This window comes from Euprymna scolopes, chromosome 14, assembly GCF_053919585.1.
Source record: "Euprymna scolopes isolate OS-2025 chromosome 14, ASM5391958v1, whole genome shotgun sequence".
Classification (NCBI taxonomy): Eukaryota; Metazoa; Mollusca; class Cephalopoda; order Sepiida; family Sepiolidae; genus Euprymna; species Euprymna scolopes.
This window is the reverse complement of record NC_136495.1, coordinates 81,699,387-81,726,357: the sequence shown is the minus strand read 5'-3', so window position 1 is coordinate 81,726,357 and position 26,971 is coordinate 81,699,387. Positions and strand designations below refer to the sequence as shown.

General features: G+C 34.3%; 1 protein-coding gene across 5 annotated transcripts in view; it reads right to left on the bottom strand.

The window, feature by feature from the left end:
- The window catches only part of LOC145293128 (acyl-coenzyme A synthetase ACSM3, mitochondrial-like), a 261,013-nt gene that overhangs the window by 29,356 nt on the left and 204,686 nt on the right, over positions 1-26,971 (bottom strand). For all 5 annotated transcript variants that reach the window (XM_080139532.1, XM_080139533.1, XM_080139536.1 and 2 more), the window contains exons 6-8: positions 24,477-24,531; positions 10,973-11,094; positions 245-407 (exon numbers count right to left, since the gene is read on the bottom strand). In XM_080139532.1, the coding sequence (XP_079995658.1) occupies positions 245-407; positions 10,973-11,094; positions 24,477-24,531 (340 nt within the window). The remainder of the gene's footprint in view (positions 1-244; positions 408-10,972; positions 11,095-24,476; positions 24,532-26,971) is intronic.

Here is a 26,971-nt window from a genome sequence, read left to right as displayed (position 1 = left end):
AAGCATGTTACCCTTGTGAAGTAATTCCATGCAGATTCCCGAGTTCAACAGAAACATTGCTAAGTTTGACACCTGAAGGTCAGAGGTTACATCAGCTGAAACGTGAAACTGACACTCAAGATGAGAACTGTACTCCAAATAATCCAAATAATATGAATAACCAATCCTCATCTCAAAAATTAAAAAACCTAACAGAAATTATGTTTAAAATGGTTCCACAGTTTTATTAAAAATAAAAACAAACCTGTAATAAATTTTCAACTTGGAATTTTGTGCTGCTTGTATGGTAAGTAAAGACACATGCTCCAGCCAACCAGGGACTAAAAAAGCTGCTCCAAGCACATTTTGCCCAGCCAGTGTCAGATATGTTCCAAATAATGTCACTATGACGGGCTGTGAGAAAATATCTGCAGATAAAATAATTTCAAAGAAAATAAAGATGTTTAACTATAAGACTAAATAATCAATAATTTATGTGGTCTATATAAATTTATAATCCACTAGTTGTAATTATCTGGCGTTATTTGAAATAGAACACAGTTTAGACATTTCTGGGTTTTTTTACGTTTGTAAGTGGCTGGTGCTGTTTAGGTCATGAACAAAAAATGCCTCCAGTCTAACGATCTTCCTAGTCAGAATAAGTAGTAAAAAAACAATGACGTGAAATATATTGTTAAAATTAGGCTTATTTAAATGAAAGTTTTATAAAAATCCAAGGCATGAATTTTTTTTAATAAGCACAAAAGTGTCAATTTTAGCCATTTTAACCCAAAATAAAACTACACTTCACTATTTGAAAATAATGATTTCTCCTCACTAACATTCCGGCTTATCTCATTGGCAGAGACCACAAAATTCTATTATTCCAGATTGCAGTTTTCCCAGAAAATCCATTCAGAATGTTTGTGGAAAATTTCAAAAACTTCCAAGGCATAGTTATTGAGAAAAGTGCAGACAGATGAACGGACGAATGGACAAGAGTAAATTTACAGGTCCACCTTCCTTTTGTCGGGGGACCAATACTAACGTAGTAATCTATATATTAATATGATAGTGTGTGTGTGTTATTTATTTTGTGTGTTAAACTTACATCTGAAGGACTGTCATTTAATTTTTATGGAGTTCCATTTTTGTAATGCATAATTTTACTAAGAATTCTTCATAAGTTTTGGTTTTGGTTTTGATTATAGCTGATAGCACTCAGGTCATTTATGTTTTTATAAATAATTTTATCAAGAATTCTTCATAAGTTTTGGTTTCAGTTTCGATTATAGCTGAAGGAACACAAGTTATATATATATATATATATATATATATATATATATATATATATATATATATATATATATATATATATATATATATATATATATATATATATAACTTGTGTTCCTTCAGCTATATATATATATATATATATATACCAGGGGCGGAGATGGGACTAGTGCCACTCGTGCCCGGCATGACCAATAACTCGTTCAATGTTATTCAAAATGGGTTAAAAATCATCCATTAATTTCAAGCAAACATACAGACTAGATCTCAATTAAATTATGTATCTATTCAAGTTTCGATAACTAAGTAGCCAAAAGTTCATAATTATATCTAGGTATAATACAACGATGCTGTATTGAATGCATGGTCTTTCCGGCCACCGTCAGATCCATTGAACATTGAAAGCGGCTATTATGTTGAACACGCGCATTCCGTGCAAAGCACAAAACCCTTCTCATAATAACAGTGCTGTTAGAGAAATCTCGCTTTTCACTGTAGCCAGTGACAAAATCTAGTCAAAGGCTCGTGCTAAAAAAATTTAGCACATGTTACTGCTGACGACTGTCTTGGGAAGAAAGAAAGATAGAAAGAGATCTATAGACACATACGTACGCATAAACACATGAAGAACGATTACTACTACTGCTGCAATATGTAGTAGTACGAATAGCTATGTGTAAATATAAGCACGCGTATGATTATAAATATCAGTGATGAGTTTATTGTTTCATTAATTAATAAAGAACAGGTTTTGAATGAGAGTGAATTTGTTTATTTATTGAGGAATGTTTTTTTCGTGAATTTTGAATCATAGAAATCCTCGAAAAATACTGGGTTTAAGCCATTTTCTATTAATACTAGGTACGGTCAAAATGAATAAACATTTTGACTCCTCCCTTTACTAAAAATTCACCAAAAAATCAGGAAATTAACCAATTTTAATGTAATTTTCTGTATGTATCAACTAATGATCGCGGAATATAATGAACTAATTATTTTTATTTAAATCTCAGTAAACTGTATTATTTTGTTTAAACAAAAAATATCTTTACTAAAGTTATGGTTTTCAGTAGTAAATAAAAAACGCAAGAATTTATTTTTACTTTTTTTATATATAAATAAAGAATCGTAATTTGTAACAATAAAAATAAAATTATTACAGGAACATTAGGGAAAAAAACCCTGAAATCCGTATTAATGAATTCGATATAACTCGAAGAAAAATTAATTTTTTGAACTACCAATATTATTATTGAATTCAGCATTGTTCATTTAATATTTTCACAAAAAAAAAAAATTATAATTGCAGAAATCATTTCTACTTTTTTTTACGCTTACATTTTTAACGTAATCTTTACATGTAAGGTTCTAATATTTCCATTGAACGCAAGAACGTATAATTATGAACGTAAAATAATGTTCATACAATATTGGAAAATAAAGTAAAAAAAAATTAAATTGAAAAACAGGAACATAGAAAAATAATTTAATTAAAAAATGGTAAAAATTATACGAACGTTCCATGTCGGTAACTACGGATGCACAGAGTTGAAAAGAAAACCAGTCTGTTTTGCCCACCCCCTCCTCCTCTTTTCAACTACATGCCTGTTTGTGTTTATCAACTTTAAATTTAACGTAAACATTATGATAAATTTTGACGTAAGTCTGTATTTTTAGTGTGTATTTTTTTCAATGATTATAAATTGTTTTTTTAACCAATTATAGTTCTGTATTAATATTAATAAATAATGGTGCTAACTTTTTTTTTCAAACAATAAATTGTCAGTAGTATAATCAATGAATTTAATTAGCTTTTATGCATTTTTAAATGAAGGAAGGATGGTCTTCGACTAAAAAAAAAGTCGCTTGGTATGCCGGAATAAAGACATAAATTATGTCTAATTTGTCCTTCCATACATATTTCAATTTTGCCACCAGAATTTATTTTGATACGATGAACGAGTCTCGTTCCTACCAGTGATACATTTTTGGATAATTATTACTTTTTTTTGCAAAAGTTAAGTATATTTATTGTATTAATTCATCATCTTAAGACTTTAACTTACTACTTAACTTGGAAATAATTCCAGAAAAATGTAAACGCGATTTTTGTCATAATGAATTTTTACATGCAATCTAGGATTTTTCAGATTTGAGATAAAATTATTCCATGTATTTTTTTTATTTCACACACATTTATCTTTGAGAAATGAACTTTAAACTATAATCTTTTAAATACAATAAAAAAGTACTCAAAAATTAAAAAAATATTATGATTAACCGCCGTTAAAGACCATGCCCCCTATCGAAGCAGCCATGAATTGTCTGTACCTAATTAATCCTAAGAAAACCCGGCAAACTAATGAACCTTCATAGAATTTCTTAGTGATACGTAAATACTTTTGTCATTTTTTTCATAAAGGTCCTGCATGAAACTTTTTGTTGCATCCATCATTTCACAGCTATTTAAACTTTATTCATCAATATTACCTTTTATTCTATGGTAAAATTTAATTGCCATTTTTGGAGAACATTATTCAGTTGCCGAAAATATTTAAGTCGCTTCACTACATTCAATTTTAGCACGGACTTTATTTACGAATGTGTTGTATCTTAGAATTTTTGGATAAAATTAAGATTTTCAATGTTCTCAGTGTTTCCACGGATAACTTCAACTGGTCAAGATATCATGTTTCAAGATTCATCAGATGAAATTTACATTTTGGAAGTTCCCTGTATTTTGCGTATAACGTCACGGGTTACGTTTCCTGTGTTTCACGGGTAAGTAAATTATTCTCTAAAACATTAAAAAAAAAGTTGTACTGCATTTGCTGTTAATGATCTGGATTTAAAATTAGATATAATGGATATGGATATTGTGTTAGACCTGAAAAAAATATCGTTTGTCCAGAGAAATGTAGCTGAGAAGCGATAAATTATCAACGTTGGGCGCCCAACTTCTTTATTGGTGAATAAGGTTAGAACTCGTTCGTTCCAATCCAAATGGTTTAATGACATTGACTGGTTATGTGCGAATAAATCTGAGGAAAAACTCTATTGTTGGTCTTGCTTGCTTTTCACGCCTAAATCAGGACAATCATGGACTGATACTGGCAAGGTAAGGTACGTTAGTCAATCTGTGCTATAAAATGGAGAGTCCCGCAATAGCAAATATGATGACTTACTTTGGGTCCACGGACCATGGGTTGGGAAATGAAGTTGACAGAAGGAGGAGGGTGGGGGCACGAGTAGCAATATTAGGCTAGAGTCGCCACTGATATATACACTTTTTTTTCATAAATTTTGGTTTCTGTTTTGATTCAAGCTGATGTACCTAAGGATATAGTTTTTATAGTTTTTATTTTTGAAATCACAACTTTATTATATATAAAAATCGATACAATATAATAATATATCTGCAAGAATTAAAATATATTTAAGCATACTTTACAACTGGACTATGCTGGGCGTCCCTGCTAGTTTAGATAAATATATTCGCAGTTTTAACAAAAGAGCTACAATAATATCAGAACGTCACCATTTATGCTGAACATCTACAGAATGCCAACATCAATATATTACATAAGAATAAGTCTCCTGTCGAATTTCCACAGGTCCCACTATTAATAATATATATATATATATATATATATATATATATATATATATATATATATATATATATATATAATAGAACAACAAGAGTATGAAATGAAGTCACAAAACTATATATTGGTAGATATAGAATGGATCATTTATTGAATAATGGAATACAAACAAAATTTGGGGGATAGAAAAGAACTCTTTATGCCAGGGCATTTCGAAGCCTAATGCTTCTCATCAGAAGAGTAGAGAAGGTGCAAGGTAGCATGGAGGAGATGCGGTGTCTAACGTATGGTTCATTAGGGGCGAAAAAGATTAAGAGGAATTATAGAATTTTGGGGGGAAGCTTTATTGAATTCTAAATAAATAAAGGAGCAGCTTGTTATATATAGTAGGATATATAAAATTGTATGTGGTCTTTAACATAGTGTTGAGTTTAGGGGGTATATTTTTTTTTTTTTACACGGTGGTCACCACTTATCGTATATGTTTTAGGGTTAAATTGGGGGTATATTGTGGCTGCGTGTTAATTTAATTTAATGGTTTGTGGGGTGTCTATTATCTATGGAGTGTATTATTGACAGGTGCAACCTAAATGACAAATAGCAAGTAGCGACGCCGAATGAAGAGACCTGTCCCTCATGTTTATAAACGTGAAAGTATGTATTCCATTTTCTAGAACTTTCTTTTTCATAAAAAAACATAAATTTGATGGCCTTTATAATCGGATTTCAAGAAATTTAAATTTTTAATGTGGACTCTTGAAGCTGTCTTTCCCAGTGAAGGACTTCTTTAATATAAACCCAAGGTTTTTGTTTCCCGAACTCTTACGTTTTCCCGGCTAATTCAACATCTACGTTCAAAATACCCTCAGCCCTTATCTTTTTTTTTTTTTTTGTGGGTGTTTCTTTGTGTATCTGTGTTTGTATATATGTATATATATATGTATATATATATATATATATATATATATATATATATATATATATATATATATATATGAACAAATGATTAATAAAATATGTTAAAAGACATCTTGAAAAAGAGTTAAAAACATATTTAATTTTAAAAAAGGAAGCACAAGATAAGTGGATAGTCCTTAATCCGCGGAGTTTCGAAAAAATACTCTCCTTCTCATCACAAGGCAGGAATTAGCAAAATGCAGGATCGGATTTTGCATATAAAAGTATTTAATGAAACTACAAGTAAGTCAAAGATCTTACTTGGTTAAAAAAAGGGTGAGGTAAGGGGAACAGGAGGCAAAAGAAAAATAATAAAAAGATTTCACATGAATGGATAGTCCGGTGAAGGGTAAAAATCCAAAAATGGTAAAATCCAAAACGGTCGAATTTAAAATTTCAATCCACTGGGTAAATTCCAAATGGTCCAAAATCATCCAAAAGGCAGAGTTCCTTGGAAAAAAGTGCAAATGGAATGAATTCCAAATCATTAAAAGAAAAGTACTAGAGATAATATTTGAAACACGTCTGTCAAGGCTGGATGAATCAAAAAAATTAAGGCTTAAAAAAAACCCGAAAAAACGGTGACAATTTTTTCGGGGTTTTTTTTTAGCCTTAATTTTTTTGATTCATCCAGCCTTGACAGACGTGTTTCAAATATCAATGATACCACTCCATAGATAATACACACTCCACAAACCATTAAATTAAATTAAAACGTAGCCACAATATACCCCCAATTTAACCCTAAAACATATACCCCCTAAACTCAACACTATGTTAAAGACCACATACAATTTTATATATCATACTATATATAACAAGCTGCTCCTTTATTTATTTAGAATTCAATAAAGCTTCCCCCCAAAATTCTATAATTCCCCTTAATCTTTTTCGCCTCTAATGAACCATACATTAGATGCCACATCTCCTCCTTGCTACCTATCACCTGCTCTACTCTTCTGATGAAAAGCATTAGGCTTCAAAATGCCCTGGCATAAAGAGTCCCTTCTATCCCCCAAATTTTGTTTGTATTCCATTATTCAATAAATGATCCATTCTATATCTACCAATATATAGTTTTGTGACTTCATTTCATACTCTTATTTTCCTATTGTATAAGCTCCAATAATAATTGTTGAGCTTGGCATTATTCAGATAAGTCTCCTCTTGTGGAATTGAACTCTCTCTTTTTCTCTTATGCATTAAGCTATATATATATATATATATATATATATATATATATATATATATATATATATATATAATTATTTACTATAATAATTATTAAATACCTACAAACAAAATTACTATAATAATTATTAAATACCTACAAACAAATAAAAGATAAAATTCCATCCTTTCGGAAATCATCAGTGCAGGGTTTCACGATTACCTCTGGTTGGGAGATTCTAATCCAGCCATCTCTGACTCCATTAGCAAGGACCAAATCTACTTGGCCATTGTCAACCGCGAGAAATATCATTAAAATTTAAACATTTATTTTTAAAATGTTTTAACGTCTGTCATAGGGATCTAATGATTATAATATCATGATCTGCACATGCGAACTAACGTGACCAACTTTATTTCAACTGTAAAGTGCTTAACGATAAGAAATGAGTTTCTTAAAGAGACTGAAATAACTATCTACTATATAATAACATGATTGCAGAAATTTCCCTCTGGACCAACTTACGGTAGGTTTGCAATAACAAATGCCATATACAAATTTATTGTCTACCCACCATCTTTTGTAACTTTCAAACACCGTTACATACACATTTATTCATTATAATAAAATTCCTTAATTCCTACAAACGATATCATTACGATCGCTAAGACCTATAGATGAAGTAGTCCGTATTTTCCCCTCTAAAACAAAAGTCCTTCCACCACTCCCAGTCAACACCGGCTAATTATTTACACATTATAACTATATTGCCCTGACACTCTTATTAACTGAATAAAACATTCGTACACATGCAACTACATTTACACTATACTATTCGAAAATTATGATTTCTCCTCCTCACTAACATTCCAGCTTATCTCATTGGCAGAGACCACAAAATTCTATTATTCCGGATTGCACCATTAATATAAAAAACAAACATATCACAACTTATTCAATATGGCCACTCAATCTACACGAAACATTATTTTTATACATATTAAACCAAATAAAAAAAATTGCACCATGCTCATATTCATAACTTTATGTAGTTATACTCTCACCTTTTACTACACACAATATCGGCAAAGTGATATCTAGATTCAGGTGATTAAGCAAAAAAAAAAAATATTTTCAATTTTAGAGCGTCTTCTAAACCCTTACATGATCATATTTTCGTTTTTGGTTTTATTTTCCTTTGTTTTTTAGGGGGCGTTTTGGATTCTATTTTCTGCCTTTTTTATTATTTAATTAGTGGATGCTTTGTTTGTTGGCAGACTAATAAATCATAAAAACTATTTCTTATTAGATAAACACATTTTACACTCAAAGCCTGAATTACATCCAGAAAAATTCTCATTTGCATTAATTTTGATTCAGTTTGTATTGGACTACATTTACGCCAGTTTTGAAAATTTTTTTGTCTGTCAAATAATTTATGCTGCTAAAATACAAATTTCCCCTTCATTATTTCCTATGAATAGATTTATTTGTTATATATATATATATATATATATATATATATATATATATATATATATATATATATATATATATACTTTTTTAATATAATTGTTTTTTGTTTAATTCTCTTTTCAGGACTCATTTTCAACACTGCTCATAGATTAACTTTTTTTATTAGGTAATTTTTTACCTTAGCTCCACCTACACAATTTCCTTTAAACTGACGACTTCTTTAGGTTTTAGATTATGCTGAATAAGACAATCTCTTGTAACTTTGGCGAAGACAAGTAGTTTTCGAGAAATAATGACATGCATTATGCACTGTAATTCACTGTTCTACACATGTGTGATAAACATGTATACTTCTCTCTGCACGACAATGCTATCCCCTCAATTTCTTTTTTGGTTTATAACCTTTGCAGGGTGAGTATGTTAACAACATATATCAAAGTTAAACTTGGGACAAATACTTTGACAATCCCCCCCCCCCTCATAAAATAGGGTGTCTATTCCGAAAGCCAGTTTACCATGGCGAAGTTGGGGTTGTCTATTCCATATGACGTTCTTAACATGAGGAGGTTGAGGGTGTCGATTCCGAAAGCCGTTCTTAATATTAGGACATTGGGGATTGGCCACCAACAACAATCGTAATTTAATTTTTTACAAGGGGTGGGGGGCATGCTTCCGGTTAACAGGTCCTGCTAGTTTACTAATTAATTAATTATTAAATACCTACAGACACTAATGTTTCATTCTTTCGGGAGTCATTAGTGCAGGATGTCACGATTACCGCTTGTCGGGAGATTCGAACCCAGCAACAAAGCTCGGCAACATAAATACCTCCGACAAAGCCGACAATCAGCAAAATCCCACTCCTACACAGTAGAGATCCCTAAATGTAAGAAGGCCTTCTACTCTAATAGTTTCTTCCCCAGAACTGCTAGACTCTGGAACTCCCTTCCGGATTCCTGTTTTCCCAAATGTACTGACATGCAGAAGTTCAAGTGTAATATGAACGGACATCTTGCTGCTTAACTCCCTACATAGTATCCCTGCAACTTATGTCTCTGATAGTAGTCCTCTACATCAAAGTTGCACTGTGCCTTGTTTGGGGTGAAAATGGAATAAAAAAAATATATATGTATACTACTAATATGTAGTAATAAATAGTGATATTTACATCTAGAAATAAAATAGGCTTAAGGCTTTTAAAATTCGTACTAGAATTCTCCACAACGACCTGTGGCACAGTGGAAAAATTCAGTTGTGAAGGTGAAATTCTTCTGAAGGTTGAAGGTTCAAGCCTCAATGTGGGTGACCGAAAATACAATAGTGAATTACAAAGGACTTCTATCCAGCTATGGCTGACAGAACAAGAGCATGCTACCCCCGTGAATTAAATAAAAGGTTCTGAACAAAATTCCTTGCAGATCCCAGAGTTTGAAAGAAAGATTCCAAAGTTTAACAAGATACACCTAAAGAAGTTCAGAAGTTGCATCGACTGAAATGTTGTGAAAATGACACTAAAGATGAGAAAAGAAGTCTGAAGAATCCAATAATACTAATTTTCTTTATATATATATTTGTAGTCATTGACATACAGTCCTGTTTCGTTTTATCACAACTCATCAGTGCCGCTAGACTAGCAGAGAGATCCTGGGATTGAATGATAATCAACAAATGTTCCTAATTCCTATATTTTTATTTTCATCAAAATCTGTGAAATCACCTATTTTTCAATCAATTCGTCCATAATATATTGTAGTCTACATTGCACTGTAGAGCACCTACTGTTGATTTTGGCTCAAATTAAAGTTTAACATGCAAAAGTCAAATTTCATGCTTCAATTGTGTTATAAACAGAAACATTCGTTTCGAACGCACTCCTGTCATATCAGAGAACCTAATGTTGTTTCCATATGCCTAACCTTACAGCTGTATGGTAATAAAACTTCTCAAATACATTTGTGATGTTAGGCTGTGTAAAGTGTTAACTTTGGTCAAAATTCCTTGTTCCTTTTTTCATTGGGTTATTTCGATTATCGATTATCAATACTTATCAAAAACATTTTAATGCAAAACCTATCTAAGAACACTGTCAGGCACATAAAGTACCTTCATGTGAAATTTCATAAAAATCGGTCCAGCTGTTTTCGAGTCAATAGGGAGTGAACTCACACACACACCCACATAAATCAGTTACAACTTTTTAGAAAGTTTTATCAAAATCCAAGGCATCATTTTTTTTAATAAGCACAAAAGTGTACATTTTAGCCATTTTAACCCGAAAGGTACCCCTAGGGGAACAATCGGGGTTTTTCTGGAAAATCCGTTCTGTTATTTTTTTACTCATATCATGTTTAATGTTTGTGCAAAATTTAAAAAAATTCCAAGACGGAGTTATTGAGAAAAGTGCGGTCAGATGAACGAACAAGGGTCCTTTTGTCGGGTTAGGACTAATAAATCAATAAAAGATAAAATTTTTAAAAAGACCAACCTCGCAACAAGGCTACATCCAAGACCATAACTGGCATGTGTATGTTCGGTCATCTTTGGGTTTCCTGTGGTTCCACTTGTAAAGAACCACATCATTGGATCAGATGAACGAGTTTTTATATTCTTCAATAAAGGAAAAAAGTAAAAAAAAAAAAGGATTACACCTGTTAAATAAGTCTATAGTGTCATAGCTGGCTACATGTAGTGTATTTTGGTGATAGTACGTCTTCGGAAAGTGTCAAGGATAACACTAACAATTAATAAATATATAGTTAAATTGGTAAGTGGAAAGATGAATTAAAACATGAATGGATCACCAGTTAGCAAGTGATAACTCAAGAACGATATCTTGGGAATAATATGAGAAAACATGAATCAACAAGCAAACAATAATTATATCAATAACTTTTACAAAAATGTAAAATATGCTTTAAGTTCATAAATAGGAAATCGACATTAAAAAAAGTGATAACTCAAATTTTGGAAAATAAGACGTGAAAACATGAATTAACAAACAAAATATATTTATATACCAACAATTTTACAAAAAAGTAAAATATGTTTTGAAAGACCAAAGTTTTTTGAGAAGTTTTAAAGTTTTTGAATAACGAGTAGAATAAAGTTTGTTTCAAAACTCCTTTGTGTGCGTGTGTGATTACTTTCTGGGTGAAGAGAATTCATTGGAGATAGGGGTGCAGGTTTAATGGATTTCAGCGTATCACATTTCAGCCATCTCAGATGAGCTTGGAGAGTCAAGGTGCATTGTGTTGCATAGCAAGTTCCCCCATCCAGGAAGAACCTTGAATTTCTGTTCATCAACTGTTTTATATTGTATTGCTAGTTTTGAAACTTGAAACGATTTTTATTGGTAAACATTTTGAGTTCACATGTTTCTGTGAAAATTTCTTGCTTTTGGGAGTGACAAAGAAAGCGAATTCCAATGAAACAGAGAAAGAAAAAAGGTAGTAATATGGCGGTTACCATAAATTTTAACGACGTTTGAAAAAGGGTCACTATTTCGGTCGGTCCCCTTTTTGGGGCACCTCCGACATTAGAGAGAGAATAAGAGTGCTGAAAAAGAACGGTTGTGGAAAAGAAAACATCGGTTATAATTAAGTGCAACGAGACTTTAGGATTGATGATGTTTTATAAAGATTTTCAAGATATAGGGGTACAAAGAGGATGGTACATTTCTTTGATAAAAGTCTTTACCCAGGGAAACTGGTCTGTCACGTGTTGATGCTTCTATTGTTTCCGCATGTCTGAGAGAGATTTCTTCTTTGTATCTCCCTCCAGGACAGTCCTCTATTCCAATTGGCTGAAACCTCTGGTGACGTTGAGAGAAGAAAGGAAGGGAAAAGTAGAAGAGTAGAGAGAAAGAGAGAAATAAAGGAAGCATACTGTAGCAGCATCATAGTAGTAGTTCACTACACGAGTCCCCCTCCAAATAACAGAGTTAAGTACCCTCCACAGAATTATTAAATATGTGTCTTGCCTAAATTTGTTTAAAAATAAAAGTACTCATTTTTCTTTTTCCATGTTACTTTCCTACCAGATCTAGACTTATATGTGTCAGCAATTTTATCTTCAATTTTGTCGGTATCATCTGTCTTAATAAGTTTATCATTAGTAGTACCGTCATTTGTCTGTGCCTTCTCAGTCGGTCTAATTTTATTAGTACTAGTTGGTTCTATGTACGGCTTTAATCTATCTATTGATATGTGTGTATGAGTACCGTTGTTCATATCGATCTGATAATGCTTATCTGATTGAGTCAAAACTTTATAAGGACCTGAGTACGGTGCTTCTAATGGTTTCCTAACTCGATCAACTCTGAGCCATACTTTTTCACAGAAAGATAAACCTTTCGGTATAAATGTTTTGGGACTGTCATGGATATATCCTTTTCCATTGTTGAGTACATCAATTTGGGACATCCATTCACACAAATTACGTATGTACTGGTTATTAACTGGAGTTTCTCTTACTCTCTGCTTGTGTATCAACTGTTCGAACATGTTTTCCCTCGCATATACACACCCACACGCACGCACGCATATACACAGCCTCATACACATACTCACATTCATGCGCATACACACACCCGAGCTGTGACGTCACTTCCTTTTAAGTGAAAACCAGACATGTGCACCCAGAACACTAACTCCAGTATAAAAGTCAACAAAACCTGTTAACTTCCCTTTTTCGTCCGGACCAGCGTTCGAGCTGCTTAGTCGACGAACCGACCACACACTCTAACGTCACTCTATCTCCCTCCGCTTTACTCCATCAGAACAGACGTGCACGACGCTTTACTGAGCTTAACCCTTTCTTTCTACAGACGGATTGCCACTTCGCGTTTCTCTATTGCATTCCCTTTCCTTCCATGCGCGTAGTCGTCAACGGCTGAATGAACACGTGTACACCAAAGACTTTCATTTCTCAACAGCAAATAAACGACATGTTTATTTTATTCCAGCATTTGAGTTCTCTGTTTCCTTCATTCAATTCGTTTCATTATTTTTTCTTGTAGCAAGTTAGGGTATTTTTATATCCTAGTCTGCAACATAAAATGGTGACCCCTTTTATTTAAAATGAAATGAATGAGAGTGAACGAAACCCTCCCACAAAAATTCACGGCACGCACGAAAAATAATTTTTCCCCCCCCCAAAAAAAAAAAAACTTGTCGACCACGAGGAGGAACATTTTCAAACCGCGCACAAGAAATTGCAATATAAAAATTTCAACACAAAACAAAATGGAACTTCAACGGACGGACTTCAACGAAACCATGGCATTAAACATTTGGCAACCTGACCAAAACCAAGATGAGGAATTAGCAGAATTAAAGTCAGCGGTTGAGAAGCTTTCGAAGCAGCTAGCCGACGCACTTCAAATGTGTCAACATTCTCACAGAAACCACGACGACACGCGGCGAAATTACAGGCGAAGAAGTTCAAGCAGGAACCGATCCACGTCACGACATAGACAAGATGTGTGTTTCTACCACAGGAGATTCGGCCTCGACGCGAGAAGATGCACTAAACTCTGCGCATTCAAAAAACCGGCACAGGGAAACGAACCTTCCAGCCAGTAACAACGACGAATGTAGCTGGAGCACACAAAAAAGGTTGTCTATTTTATATCTGAGATAAAATTCATGGATATAACTTTTTAATAGACACCGGAGCGGAAATCAGCGTCATACCAACACTGCATTACCACCCAACAGGGACCCAATTTTTCAACTTACAAGCTGCCAACGGTACCAAAATACCCACTTTTGGCGAAAAAACTTTAAATTTGAACCTTGGAATGCGGAGGAATTTTTTATGGAATTTCACCATAGCCAGCGTGACCACTCCGATTTCGGGGTGGATTTTTTAGCCCATTTCAACCTGTCTGTCAACATGACTCATCACACATTGAAAGACAATGAAATGAAGATTTCAGTGAAAGGAACTACCTCGAAATTTTTAACCACCGGAATCAGCACTGCCTTACCCGAAGATTTACACGTCCGCCGGTTACTCCAAAAATTTCCTCAACTTTCCCAGCTGTTTAAAAACACGGACCCCATCAAACACAGCGCTAAGCACTATATTAAGACAACAGGACCGCCCGTCTATTCAACCCTCAGATGCTTGAAACCAGATAAATACAAATTGGCAAAATCCGAGTTTCAAAACCTACTCCACATGGGAATAATACGACCCTCGAAAAGTGCTTGGTCATCACCACTTCACATGGTACAGAAAGCTGACAACACCACATGGCGCCTGTGCGGAGATTTTAGATGCTTAAACGCAAAAACAGTTCCAGATAGATATCCTATTCCCCATATCCATGACATCGTCTATGGACTCCAAGGCGCCACAATTTTCTCCAAACTGGACCTCGTTAAGGCATATTTTCAAATTCCAGTCGCGGAAGAAGACATTCATAAAACCGCACTAACCACACCATTTGGCCTTTACGAGTTCCTAAGGATGCCTTTCGGGTTGAGAAACGCCTGTCAAACTTTCCAGCGTTTGATTGACAAAGTTTTCAGAGGTCTGCCGTTCATATTCGTTTATGTGGACGACATTTTAATCACCAGCAGAAACCTCGAAGAACACCGGCTACACCTGGAACAAACTTTTGAAAGACTGTCACATTTCGGTCTTAAACTAAACACTGATAAATGTGTTTTTGGCCACCAGGAAGTTCAATTTCTCGGTCATTTAATTGACAAGGATGGAATCTCCCCTTTACCTGAAAAAGTAAGTGCTATTTCGAATTTCCCTCTACCGACATCTGTCAGACAAGTACACCGTTTTGTAGGCATAATCAACTATTACCGACATTTTTTGCCTAACTGTTCCACGTTACTTGCACCTTTAACGGACTTGTTAAAAAACCGAACCAAAAACCAACAGTTAGTTTTTGGAAGGACCTGCACTACAGGCCTTTGAACAATCGAAAACTGCTTTGGCAAACTTCACCAAACTTACATATATCCAAGATAGCGATACAACGGAACTTACGCTTACGACAGACGCATCGGAAATAGCAGTAGGAGCTGTCATTCACCAAATTTCTGACAACAAAATGACCCCTATTTCATTCTTCTCTGCCAAGTTAAACAAAGCGCAGACTAAATATAGTACTTTCTCGAGAGAGTTACTTGCAATTTACCTTGCAATTAAGCACTTTAAACATCTCCTCGAGGGCAGAAAATTTTCCATTTATACGGATCATAAACCTCTAACATTTGCTCTACACACACATGTCGACAAATATGGTCCATGAGAAATTCGACACCTGGACTTTATAGCCCAATATTCTACCGATATACGGTACATAAAAGGACAGGAAAACATTGTAGCTGACGCTTTATCTCACGCAACAATTGCTTCTGTAAATTCCACTCCACTAATTAATTTTTTAATTGAATTAATAGCACAAGAGCAATTAACCGATACCACGTTCCCAGCTATAATGGAGAAAACTTCACTGAAGCTGAAAGAAATGCTGATAACATTCGGAACAACAACTTTCTATTGCGACGTTTCACAAAAACACCCTCGCCCTTATATTTCACCCAGCCTCAGACGACAACTTTTCCAGCACTTCCACAATTTGTCCCACCCAGGAAAACGTGCCACCGTGAAATTAATAGCGGAACGTTTTGTTTGGCCAAATATGAATACGGACATCCGTAGTGGGACCAAAACTTGCATTCCTTGCCAAAAAAACAAAGTTCACAGGCACACAAAATCACCTTCAGGAACTTTTAGTGTACCAGACGCTAGGTTTACTCATGTGCATATCGACTTGGTTGGACCCTTGCCCACTTCAAAAGGACATACATTCATCCTTACTATAGTCAATAGATTCAGCAGATGGCCAACAGCAATACCAGTGAAAGACACATGAGCCGCAACAGTAGCCAAAGCGATTTTACAAGATTGGATAGCGATTTTCATAGTGCCCTCCATAATCACAACGGACAGGGGCTCACAGTTTCAATCAACTCTTTTCGCTGAATTCAACCATTTGTTGGGAACAAAGCACATTAAGACTACTGCCTATCATCCTTACACAAACGGTATGGTGGAACGATTACATAGACAATTAAAAGCATCTTTGGCTATGAACGAAAACAAACCGGACTAGTCAGACAATTTGCCACTCATTCTCTCAGCAATTCGCAACACTGTGAAGGAAGATTTGCAGAGCACACCTGCAGAATTAGTTTTCGGATCAACACTGATTTTACCAGGACAATTCTGCAAAAACAATACAGACATTTCCCCAACGACAACTTTTGTGATGGACTTAAAACACAAAATGTCACAATTAAAATTTACTCCAACCAAAAAGCAAGACACAAACATTTTCGTCCCAAGCGATATTTACACATGTAAATACGTTTTTATCAGGAACGACGCAGTAAAAAATCCACTATGTCCAAATTATTCCGGACCTTGTTTAGTTCTCGACAGAAGTGAAAAGTACTTTACTATTTTAAAAAGAGAAAAAAAAAGACACTATAGCAATAGAGAGACTTAAACCTGCATTCATAGCCGAACAATTACACATTTCTCCTACTCCAATACAAGAACATACACACTCAGAAACGGACAAAGAAATTACAAAAAACAACAAAAACTGGTCGAAAAGTTCATTGACCAAAACATTTCAAATAATATATAACTTATTAAAAAAAATATATACATAAAAAACAATTCCTGGAACAATTTGCTCTCAAACTGACTACTTCTGTCAGTTACAACATGCAGTGGGACTCCAAATCGAGATATCCATGCATTGATAAACGCTTCTGCTACCGATTGTGCAGTTATCACAGTCATAGGCTGTACTTCAATCCAGCGAATTGCACGATCGATGCAAGTAAGCAAATATTTGTAAGGGCTCAGGTAAGGGTCAGAATCATTGCGCGTTAAGGGCAAGGGTCCAACGATATCGATATATACCGTCTGGAAACGTGCAGGTGGTAACTCAAATTCTTGGACTGCAGACTTTGTGTGTCTGTGAATTTTTGATTATTGACACACTACACATTCTGCATCGTTTTATCTAAACTAGGCCAAAAGTATCTGGACTTGACCAGTTTTATAGATGCTTCCGTACCAGGATGCGCCAAGCTTTGTAAACTGTTGAAAATAGCTTGACGAAGCTCTTTTGGGATAAACGGTCTGAGGTACTTAGTTGAAGTATCGCATAGGACTGAGCCGACTTCGCTTGACACACAGTATTCTTTCAAATTAGTGTATGACTTTATTTCGTCATCACCTGTGCCTGGGCTATTTCAGCCAAGTCGTATGCATCTATCTGCACAGCTAATGCAGGCTAAGACATACAGTCTGCAACTATATTCTCAGTTCCTTTAATGTACTCCACGTCAGCAATATATTCGGCAAGCACTGATAAGTGTCGCTGTTGTCGATCTGACTTTGCTGGTGTCTGACTATAAAAGGCTTCGCATAATGGCTTATGATCAGTGAATAATATCACGTGACGACCTTTTATGAGGTGGCGGAAATCTATCACTGAAAAATAAGCTGCTAGTAGCTCTGTCAAAGCGGAATACTTGGCTTGGGTTTGAGAAAATTTCTTGGAAAAGAAACCTATAGGTACTGGTTTCTTATCTATCAACTGGTGTAATGCAGCACCAGCGGCGTATTGACTAGCATCTGTAATTAAGTGGTATTCTGTAGCTGAAGACTGTGGATGAGTTAATGCCGTAATTTCCGATAATTTACTTATTATTGTTTTGAAGGCATTACCTTCTTTCTCATTAAGCTCGGTCTTTGCTTCAGGATCCAACCTCATCTATTCGGATAGTGGTAAAATTATGGATGCATAATTAGGGACTTATTTGCGGTAAAACCCTGTAATCCCCAGAAATCTACGTAAGCTTTTTGAGTCCTTAGGTACAGGAAAATTTTCAAACTCTTTGATTTTCTTTAAGGTAGGCAACAAGCCTTCTTTGCTTATGTGAAAACCTAAGAAATCTAACTCTGGTACTCCGAATACACACTTATCTAAGGAAATCTTTAAATTGTTATCACTAAGGATCCTAAATACTCTATCTAAATCTTCCTTGTGCTGTTGCTCACTTTCGCTAAAAACTAGTATGTCGTCTAAATATATAAATATGCAATTTAATTTTTAAAATATTTTATCCATAAAACGCTGAAATGTAGCCGCAGCATTCTTTAAACCAAATGGCATGTAATTAAACTTAAACAAACTAAAAGTTGTCACTACTGCTGTCTTAGGCACATCTTCAGGGTGTACCTTAATCTGATGATATGCTGCAGTTAAATATATTTTGGAAAAATATTGTTTATTAGCTAACTGTGTGCACAAGGAATTTATATTTGGTACCGAGTAGCTGTCTGTTTTGGTAATGCTATTTAATGCACAGAAATCACCGCACGCTTGGTATGACTCATCCGGCTTCTTCACCAAGTGCAAAGGGGTTGCCCACTCGCTACTGGAAGGCTGGATAACTCAGGTATTTAGTAACTTTTTAAGTTCTGACTGTACTGCATCTAACTTAGGACTGGAAAGTTGTCTGGCTTTAGCAAAGACTGGTACGTGGCTGCCTGTATCAATCCTGTGATGGACTCCACCATAGTCTTTGTTTGTGTTGCTATGTGGTGAAAGCACATTATTATATTTACCTATTACTTCGGTAACATAATCTGCTAGGTCTATTTTGTTAATCACCACAGCATCGGTTCCCATTACTGCATTGACTGTAATTTCATGCTCCGTTACGTTATCACGGATGGATCTATTTTTACAATCCACTATAATGTTAAATTTGTTTAAGAAGTCAAATCCTAACAAAGAGTTAGTGACATCTGCAATCACAAAATTCCATTGAAAAGATCTTCTCAAACAGGGTGTCTTAACTTTGAGGTTTGTCATTTTATGCTTTCACTGCAAACGCAGTCCGCCTTTCTAGTTTTCCGAATCACTAGGGGTGGGAGAGGAAAAGTGCAAGTTAGGCAGAGTCTGTAAGCTACTCTTTTTCTTTGGCCACTTATACCATGGCTTACATGTACAAGCCTCCTCCGTGAAATATATATGGGCTCTACATATCTTCGGCCGCTGATTCCTTCTATATGGACATAGGCCAGCTGGAATGGTTTCACTGGACTGTCTGGTGGTAATATGGTCGTTTGTCCGAGCTCGACTCTCAACTGCCTGAAATACTGGCATATTTTCTATTAACGGCATCAAGTTGTCGGATAGTCAACCAAACTCCGTTAACAGCATTTCAGTGTGGGCTGCTATTACTGGGGCGATTTGCTTCAGAAGTGCATGTATTAATTTATGGCGCACTATCTCGTCTATTGTATGTGCAACCGTTATCATCTCCTGGAGGTATAATGACGGACGACCAGCTAACGTAGTGGTCCTCATCAACTTCTCCAGGAGGTCTGGTCTTTTCATATGCAAATAACACAGACTCCTTTAACTTCACATAGTTTAGCGACTGCAGAATTGCTGGAGGTATATTTGTTACCACGTCAGGCGGCAATGCGCTGATAACCATATAGAACTTAGTATCATCGCTCGTAATGTGTCTGAGATGGAATTGAGCTTCTATTATCGAAAACCATCCCTTGATACTCGTCTCCATAAATTGTGGGGGTTTTACGCTAACCTGTTGTGCGTTCATTATTATTATTACTAATTATTATTATTACTTATTATTATTACTATTATTACTACTATTAATTATTATTATTATTATTAATTATTATTATTCCTATGATTATTATTAGTTACTATCATTATTTTTTTTTTTTTTTATTATTTATTTGTAGTTGCGATTAAAGGAAATGGCTGGGGTGTGATAAGCAAGAAGAGGGAAAAGCTAGTACTCACCAGAGGTTAATTTCAGCAGGTGCTTGGAGAAATAGCATCTTTTTCTGTGTGCGGGTGTGTGTGTGTTTCAGAATGAAATTTGGGATTCTGTATTGATCCTTAAAGTCAGAATAGTTTTTAGACCAGATTTTATTTTAGTCATTCATCTGGTGAGAATCACGTAAAAAAAGTTGGGGTTTTTTTTTTACTGCTTATTTTTCTTGTTTGTTTTTTTGTTTGTTTTTTTTGCCTTAATTAGCGTAAACCGTTTCATAAAGATAGCAAAAATATATGTATTATCAGCATTTCTTGGAAAGCGGATTTATATATACTTTTTTTGTAAGGTTCTACTGTAGTTTTAAAAAGGATTTTTCTTCTTTTTGTTTTTATTTTACTCTGTCACGTTCTCATCGTTTTCGTTATTTTTTTTTGTTTGTTTTTTGTTCATTGAAGACTGCGTGTATATACGCATGTCGGGCGTTTACCAAATTATGACGGTTACCATAAATTTTAACGACGTTTGAAAAAGGGTCACCATTTCGGTCAGTCCCCTTTTTGGTTGGTTGTTTTTGTTTTACGGCATATCAACCCTTTTCAGGTTATTTAATGCCGAATCTGGTGATTTTGAAGAACGATTTTTTTAATATAGTATATTTGTTTTTTAAGTCGTATTCTATTTAATCCATAGTTGGGACTCTAACAGGTGCTACCACTCTGGGTCAGAGTGGACCTGGAAGCAATGGCAATTAAAGGGTGGCTCCACACTCCCTAAGGCCTGCAAGCTGGGGCCCTCACCATCGGATATAGTTTAAGGTCATATCCAGGACCCCCCTTTTTGGGATACCTCTGACATTAGAGAGAGAACAAGAGTGCTGAAAAAGAACGGTTGTGGAAAAGAAAACATCGGTTATAATTAAGTGCGACGAGACTTTAGGATGTATGATGTTTCATAAAGGTTTCCAAGATATAGGGTACAAAGAGGATGGTACATTTTTTTGATAAAAGTCTTTACCCAGGGAAACTGGTCTGTCACGTGTTGATGCTTCTATCGTTTCCGCATGTCTGAGAGAGATTTCTTCTTTGTATCTCCCTCCAGGACAGTCCTCTATTCTGATTGGCTGAAACCTCTGGTGACGTTGAGAGAAGAAAGGAAGGGAAAAGTAGAAGAGTAGGGAGAAAGAGAGAAATAAGGGAAGCATACTGTAGCAGCATTATAGTAGTAGTTCACAAGAGTAATTAAAACGTTTTAGTATTCATCCGCATGGATCCAAACACCTGTAGTGTAGGTGTAGCTTATAATGCTCATTCATCTCACACATCAATTTCTAATCTATCACGTGGGTTTTGAATGACCGGTGCTGGCTTTTATACGAGGTTTCATATGTGGCTTTTGTATCTATACTTTTTCATTCTTTATCAACATTGCTAGTTTCAGTCTTTTCTATAAATACTACTATGGCACATGTTCCTTAGAATTGTCTGATCTATTCCCTGTTTCTTTTGTTTCAGCTCGTTTGACTAATTGGTCTAGTAGTCGCCATCAATTTGCTGTTTTGATACTTTATTGTAATACAGTTTCCTTTTCAACTTTCTTCCAAGATCTGCAGATTTGTGGAACTTTCTTCCAGCTGTTTTCCCCTACCTTTTAATTTTGATCTTTTCAAGACTAAAATCAATAGGCATCTCCTGTCTTTGTGATAATCATCTTTCGTCCTTGTTATCTCTTTACATTAAGTGGCTTCATGCCTTGTCTACTCTGAATGATACAAGTTTAGCATGACACTATATGAAGTCATTCAAACTCTTTATATTAATTGGAATTCATAAGGATTACAACATAAATCTCACAAGTTTAAATGAATGAGTTAGCTCTCTTTGTTTTGTTTTAGATTGTTTTCAAAATGGCGGAAAAGACAGCTGCTCTTACTCATAAAATTTAATTTTCTTATTTAAAAATAAAACTACTTGTGAATTTTTAGAATATAATGTTTTCATTTCGCCATGAGTACATACATCATACATATTTTTCTTCATTTTTATTTTTTAATATTTGGACGAGAACCCTCTTTTTTATTTACTTTTTACAAGCAGTATTACAGAAAAGGTTAATCTGCAGAATCACCATTAATGTTCTGTATTGAAAAGAAACAATAATTCTTACACAAAATTATTAAAACAAATATTATTTTTCAAGTTGAAAAAATATATTAAAAAAAAGTTAAATAAATATACATGGTAAAAAATATTTAAAAAGTTGCAAAGATGAAAAAAGTTGAAGAAAATTAAAAATGAAAAAAAATGAAAAGGTTGATCATATTAATAAGATTGGATGAAAAACAATTTTTGTACTTTTAATTTACCAAATTAGAAAATTTTTCTAAGAAATAAATATAAATAAAAAAAATGTTTTAATGCCAAAAATATCATTCTATAACCAATTTTCAATTTGAAAATACATATTTTATTTACATTTAATTAATGTCAGATGCAGCATGGTACAAAATCCATTTTTTTTTTTCAGAAACTATCAGAATTGGGGTTCTGAATTTATACTTGATCAATAATAATAATAATAATAATTAATATAATATAATAATTAATAACAAAAATATTGTAGTGTCAGCATCGACTGGTACCACACAAAATAGTCAAGACAGGTTAAGGAGGAGGGAAAAAGAGGAGAAAAAGCACTAACCAGACCTCCACTGGCTTAGTGCGAAGAAGAATAGAACCTGGGAGAGGTTTATTGCCACCTAAATTCCAGTGAAGACTTACAGTCATTGCCAATGAAAAGTTAATGGCAAGTGGTTGTTGGGATAATGCAAATTCATTTGCAAAGGCTATCAAAAGAAGTGGTGAGTGCTGAAAATTGGGGAGATTTTTATCACTCAGATTCCAGGGAACACCACCAGTTATTGTCAATACGTAATCTCTGATGTGAGAACTCCTAATGAGTATAAATAATGATAATAATAAAACTAACAAACTTGGAAATTAAAATTTATAAATTACTTGTTTTTGATTCATTTTAAGTGATTCTATATGTTTTTAACTAATTTGTCACCACTTATCAAGGCCAAGAAAGACTCAGGGTCATGAATTAATGAGATGGAGGGATTGACAGTTGGATGATGATGAATATTATGAGAGTATTGAAAATCTCTACATCACACACACAAATAAAAAATCAGCTGACCCAGAAAACAATAATTTTTCTCCCTTTGTCAGAAACATTGATAATAATTGATTAACTGTGAGGACTAAAAAACATAAAATGTAATGAGGAAGTCGGGGGGGGGGGTTGAAATAAACAAAAAAACAAAAAACATAAAATGTAATGAGGAAGTCGGGGGGGAGGGGCTTGAAACAAACAAAAAAAAACATAAAATGTAATGAGCAAGTCGGGAGGGGGGGGCTTGAAACAAACAAACAAAAAACATAAAATGTAATGAGGAAGTCGGGGGGGGGGGCTTGAAACAAACAAAAAAAAACATAAAATGTAATGAGGAAGTCGGGGGGGGGGCTTGAAACAAACAAAAAAAAACATAAAATGTAATAAGGAAGTCGAGGGGGGCTTGAAACAAACAAAAAATACATAAAATGTAATGAGGAAGTCGGGGGGGGGGCTTGAAACAAACAAAAAAAACATAAAATGTAATGAGGAAGTCGGGGGGGGGGGCTTTAAACAAACGAAAAAAACATAAAATGTAATGAGGAAGTCGAGGGGGGCTTGAAACAAACAAAAAAAACATAAAATGTAATGAGGAAGTCGGGGGGGGGGGCTTGAAACAAACAAAAAACATAAAATGTAATGAGGAAGTCGGGGGGGGGGGCTTGAAACAAACAAAAAAAAACATAAAATGTAATGAGGAAGTCGGGGGGGGGGGGCTTGAAACAAACAAAAAAAAACATAAAATGTAATGAAGAAGTCGGGGGGGGGCTTGAAACAAACAAAAAAAACATAAAATGTAATGAGGAAGTCGGGGGGGGGCTTGAAACAAACAAACAAAAAACATAAAATGTAATGAGGAAGTCGGGGGGGGGGGCTTGAAACAAACAAACAAAAAACAAAATCTAAGAAATTGTTTATTTTCTATAAAGACTATTTGATTACCTGAAATGTCTCTTGTTGCTGAACCTGCAACTCATCAAAGTTCAACCATGATGAACTGGAAGAAAAATGAAAAAAAATAAATAAATAACATTACGTCTTTTAGAACAGCCATTCTCAATCTTTCCTCCATCATTGACCCCCTCGGCTTTATGTATTTCTCCATTTACCCCTACTCTTATACAAAAAATTCATAGCCATTATAAAGTGACAGAAAGCAAGAAGGTCAAAAAGAGCCCTTTTTATTGTTTAGGTTTTGTTATACTAATATTATTATACACAACACAACAATAAAGTCAATGCCATATTGAACATCCAAGTATGTACATTTCTAAGAAACATAATACAATCTGAAAAGAAATAATTATTTTTAAATTATCAGATACTTCAATTATTTACCTCCGACTATATAATTTTTTACACCCTAGAACTTTTAAACACAGCAGACAGTGAGGTTTCTCAACACCATTCACAACAACGAAATCAAAGCCATATTGGACATATGAATCCAGGTATGTACATTTCTTAGACACGACACAATCTGAAAAGAAATAATTATTTTTAAATTATCAGGTGCTTCAATTATTTTCCCCCAGCTATATAATTTTTTACCCCCTAGGGGTAAATTTACCCCGGGTTGAGAACCTCTGCTCTAGTGGTTTCTTAGCCTTCCTGTACTGTGAAAATGTGAAAACAGCATTTCTTGCTGCCGAGAAATCATCTCCTGCCGATATCGATCAACCTGACAAGCAGCAAAATCTCACGTCTTCCTGTAGAAGTTTCCAGATGCCAGAAAGATTTCTAGTCTAACAGCTTCTTTCCTCAAACCTCTTACCTTTGAAATTCTCTCTTTACTCCCTGATTCTCGACTACTAACATACAGAAATTTAAATGTAATGTGAACAAATATCTCTCTACACAATTCCCTACTATATGTACTTGGGCGTTTGCGTTTGTATATCAGGAGAGTACTGCATTTATACTGCTTGAGGCATGATTGATTAGGGTACAGTCCTAGGTCAAGGGAGGACGGTAGAGGAAATATAAGTAACTAATGCAGTGTTGAAAGGTTAGTCTAAAGCACATAAAGGTCTGATTATCTCACTCTAGATCAACTATTCTCAACCTTTCCCCCATCATTGACCCCCTTGGCTTTATGTATTTCTCCATTTACCCCTACTCTTATTTCAAAAATTCATGTCCATCATAAAGTGACAGAAAAACAAGGAGGTCAAAAAGAACCATTTTTTATTGTTTAGGATTTGTTATAAAAATAGTATTATAGATTCGTATCATAAAAATAAAGAAAATCAACCTTTTTCTAAATATAAAATTATGAAGTTAATTTTTTACTAAAAATAATGAACGAAATACCAGAAGCATTATCAGTGCGAACTGACAAAGCTACTCTCATAACATTATCGGCTTTCAGGCATTTTCTGGCCTTTATCTTTATTGCTACTAAACTGGAGAACCCTGATTAACAAGTATGTAGTGACTAAAGGAACAAGCACTTGAAAGGTACGCTGAGTAACGAGTGCGAATGAATTTTTGAATTAACGCTAAATTTTTCAAATTCTCTTCTAAGAGTATCAAAAGATTGAATATCAATCAGTTCATCTTTTACTGGGCTGCCATTTTTTTATTTCTGACAGTTCAGTGGCAAAAAGTCTTATCTTTTTTAAAGAAATGACACATCTGAAAAGGAAATGATTATTTTTAATTATCAAATATTTCAATTATTTACCCCTGGTTAAGAACGTGTTTTAGACAGAACTTTACAAGGTAATATGTACTAGTGCAAAAATTCATTGGCAAAAACATAATCGAAAATAAGCAAAATATGCAACCAACCAGACTTTTTATCCATTTAAAAACGAGCAAAAGTTATAGCCCGTTGATTTAGAATGAGTGCTTTATGCCAAATTGATAGTTGAATATGGCTAAATTTGTGCTCATTTTTGCATTTAATACTAATCCCTATAAATCCCTAACTGTCCATCAAACGAATACCATAATACTTAATTCAGTGCACTTTATCATAAAAACGCCCATATAAAATTTCAGCCAGATTGGCACAGTAGTTTCCAAAAAAAACATGAGACGAAGAGGATGATCTTCATCGTATCGACAGATGAACTATCATCTTGAATTGAAAAATAAATTGTTTCTGTCACCAATTTCATTTCTTTTTAGACTTGTATATATGTATATATAAAAAAAATATTTTCTGATGATGATGTACTTCAGGATTCATCACGATGATCCCAGATTTTCCATTTGATTTTTATGGATGGAGATGAATGTGTTTTATACTTCTATAAATCTAACACGTGATCCACTTTCAGAAAAATCATAAAGCGTTAGGATATTCGGTATATCTTAAATAATATGTAACTAAACCATCCACATAGCAATACGTTTCTACCTAGAAACGTTGGGTGTATACAGCTAGTACATAATTTTGTTTGTTACATGGTTTCATCAGATTGTAGATG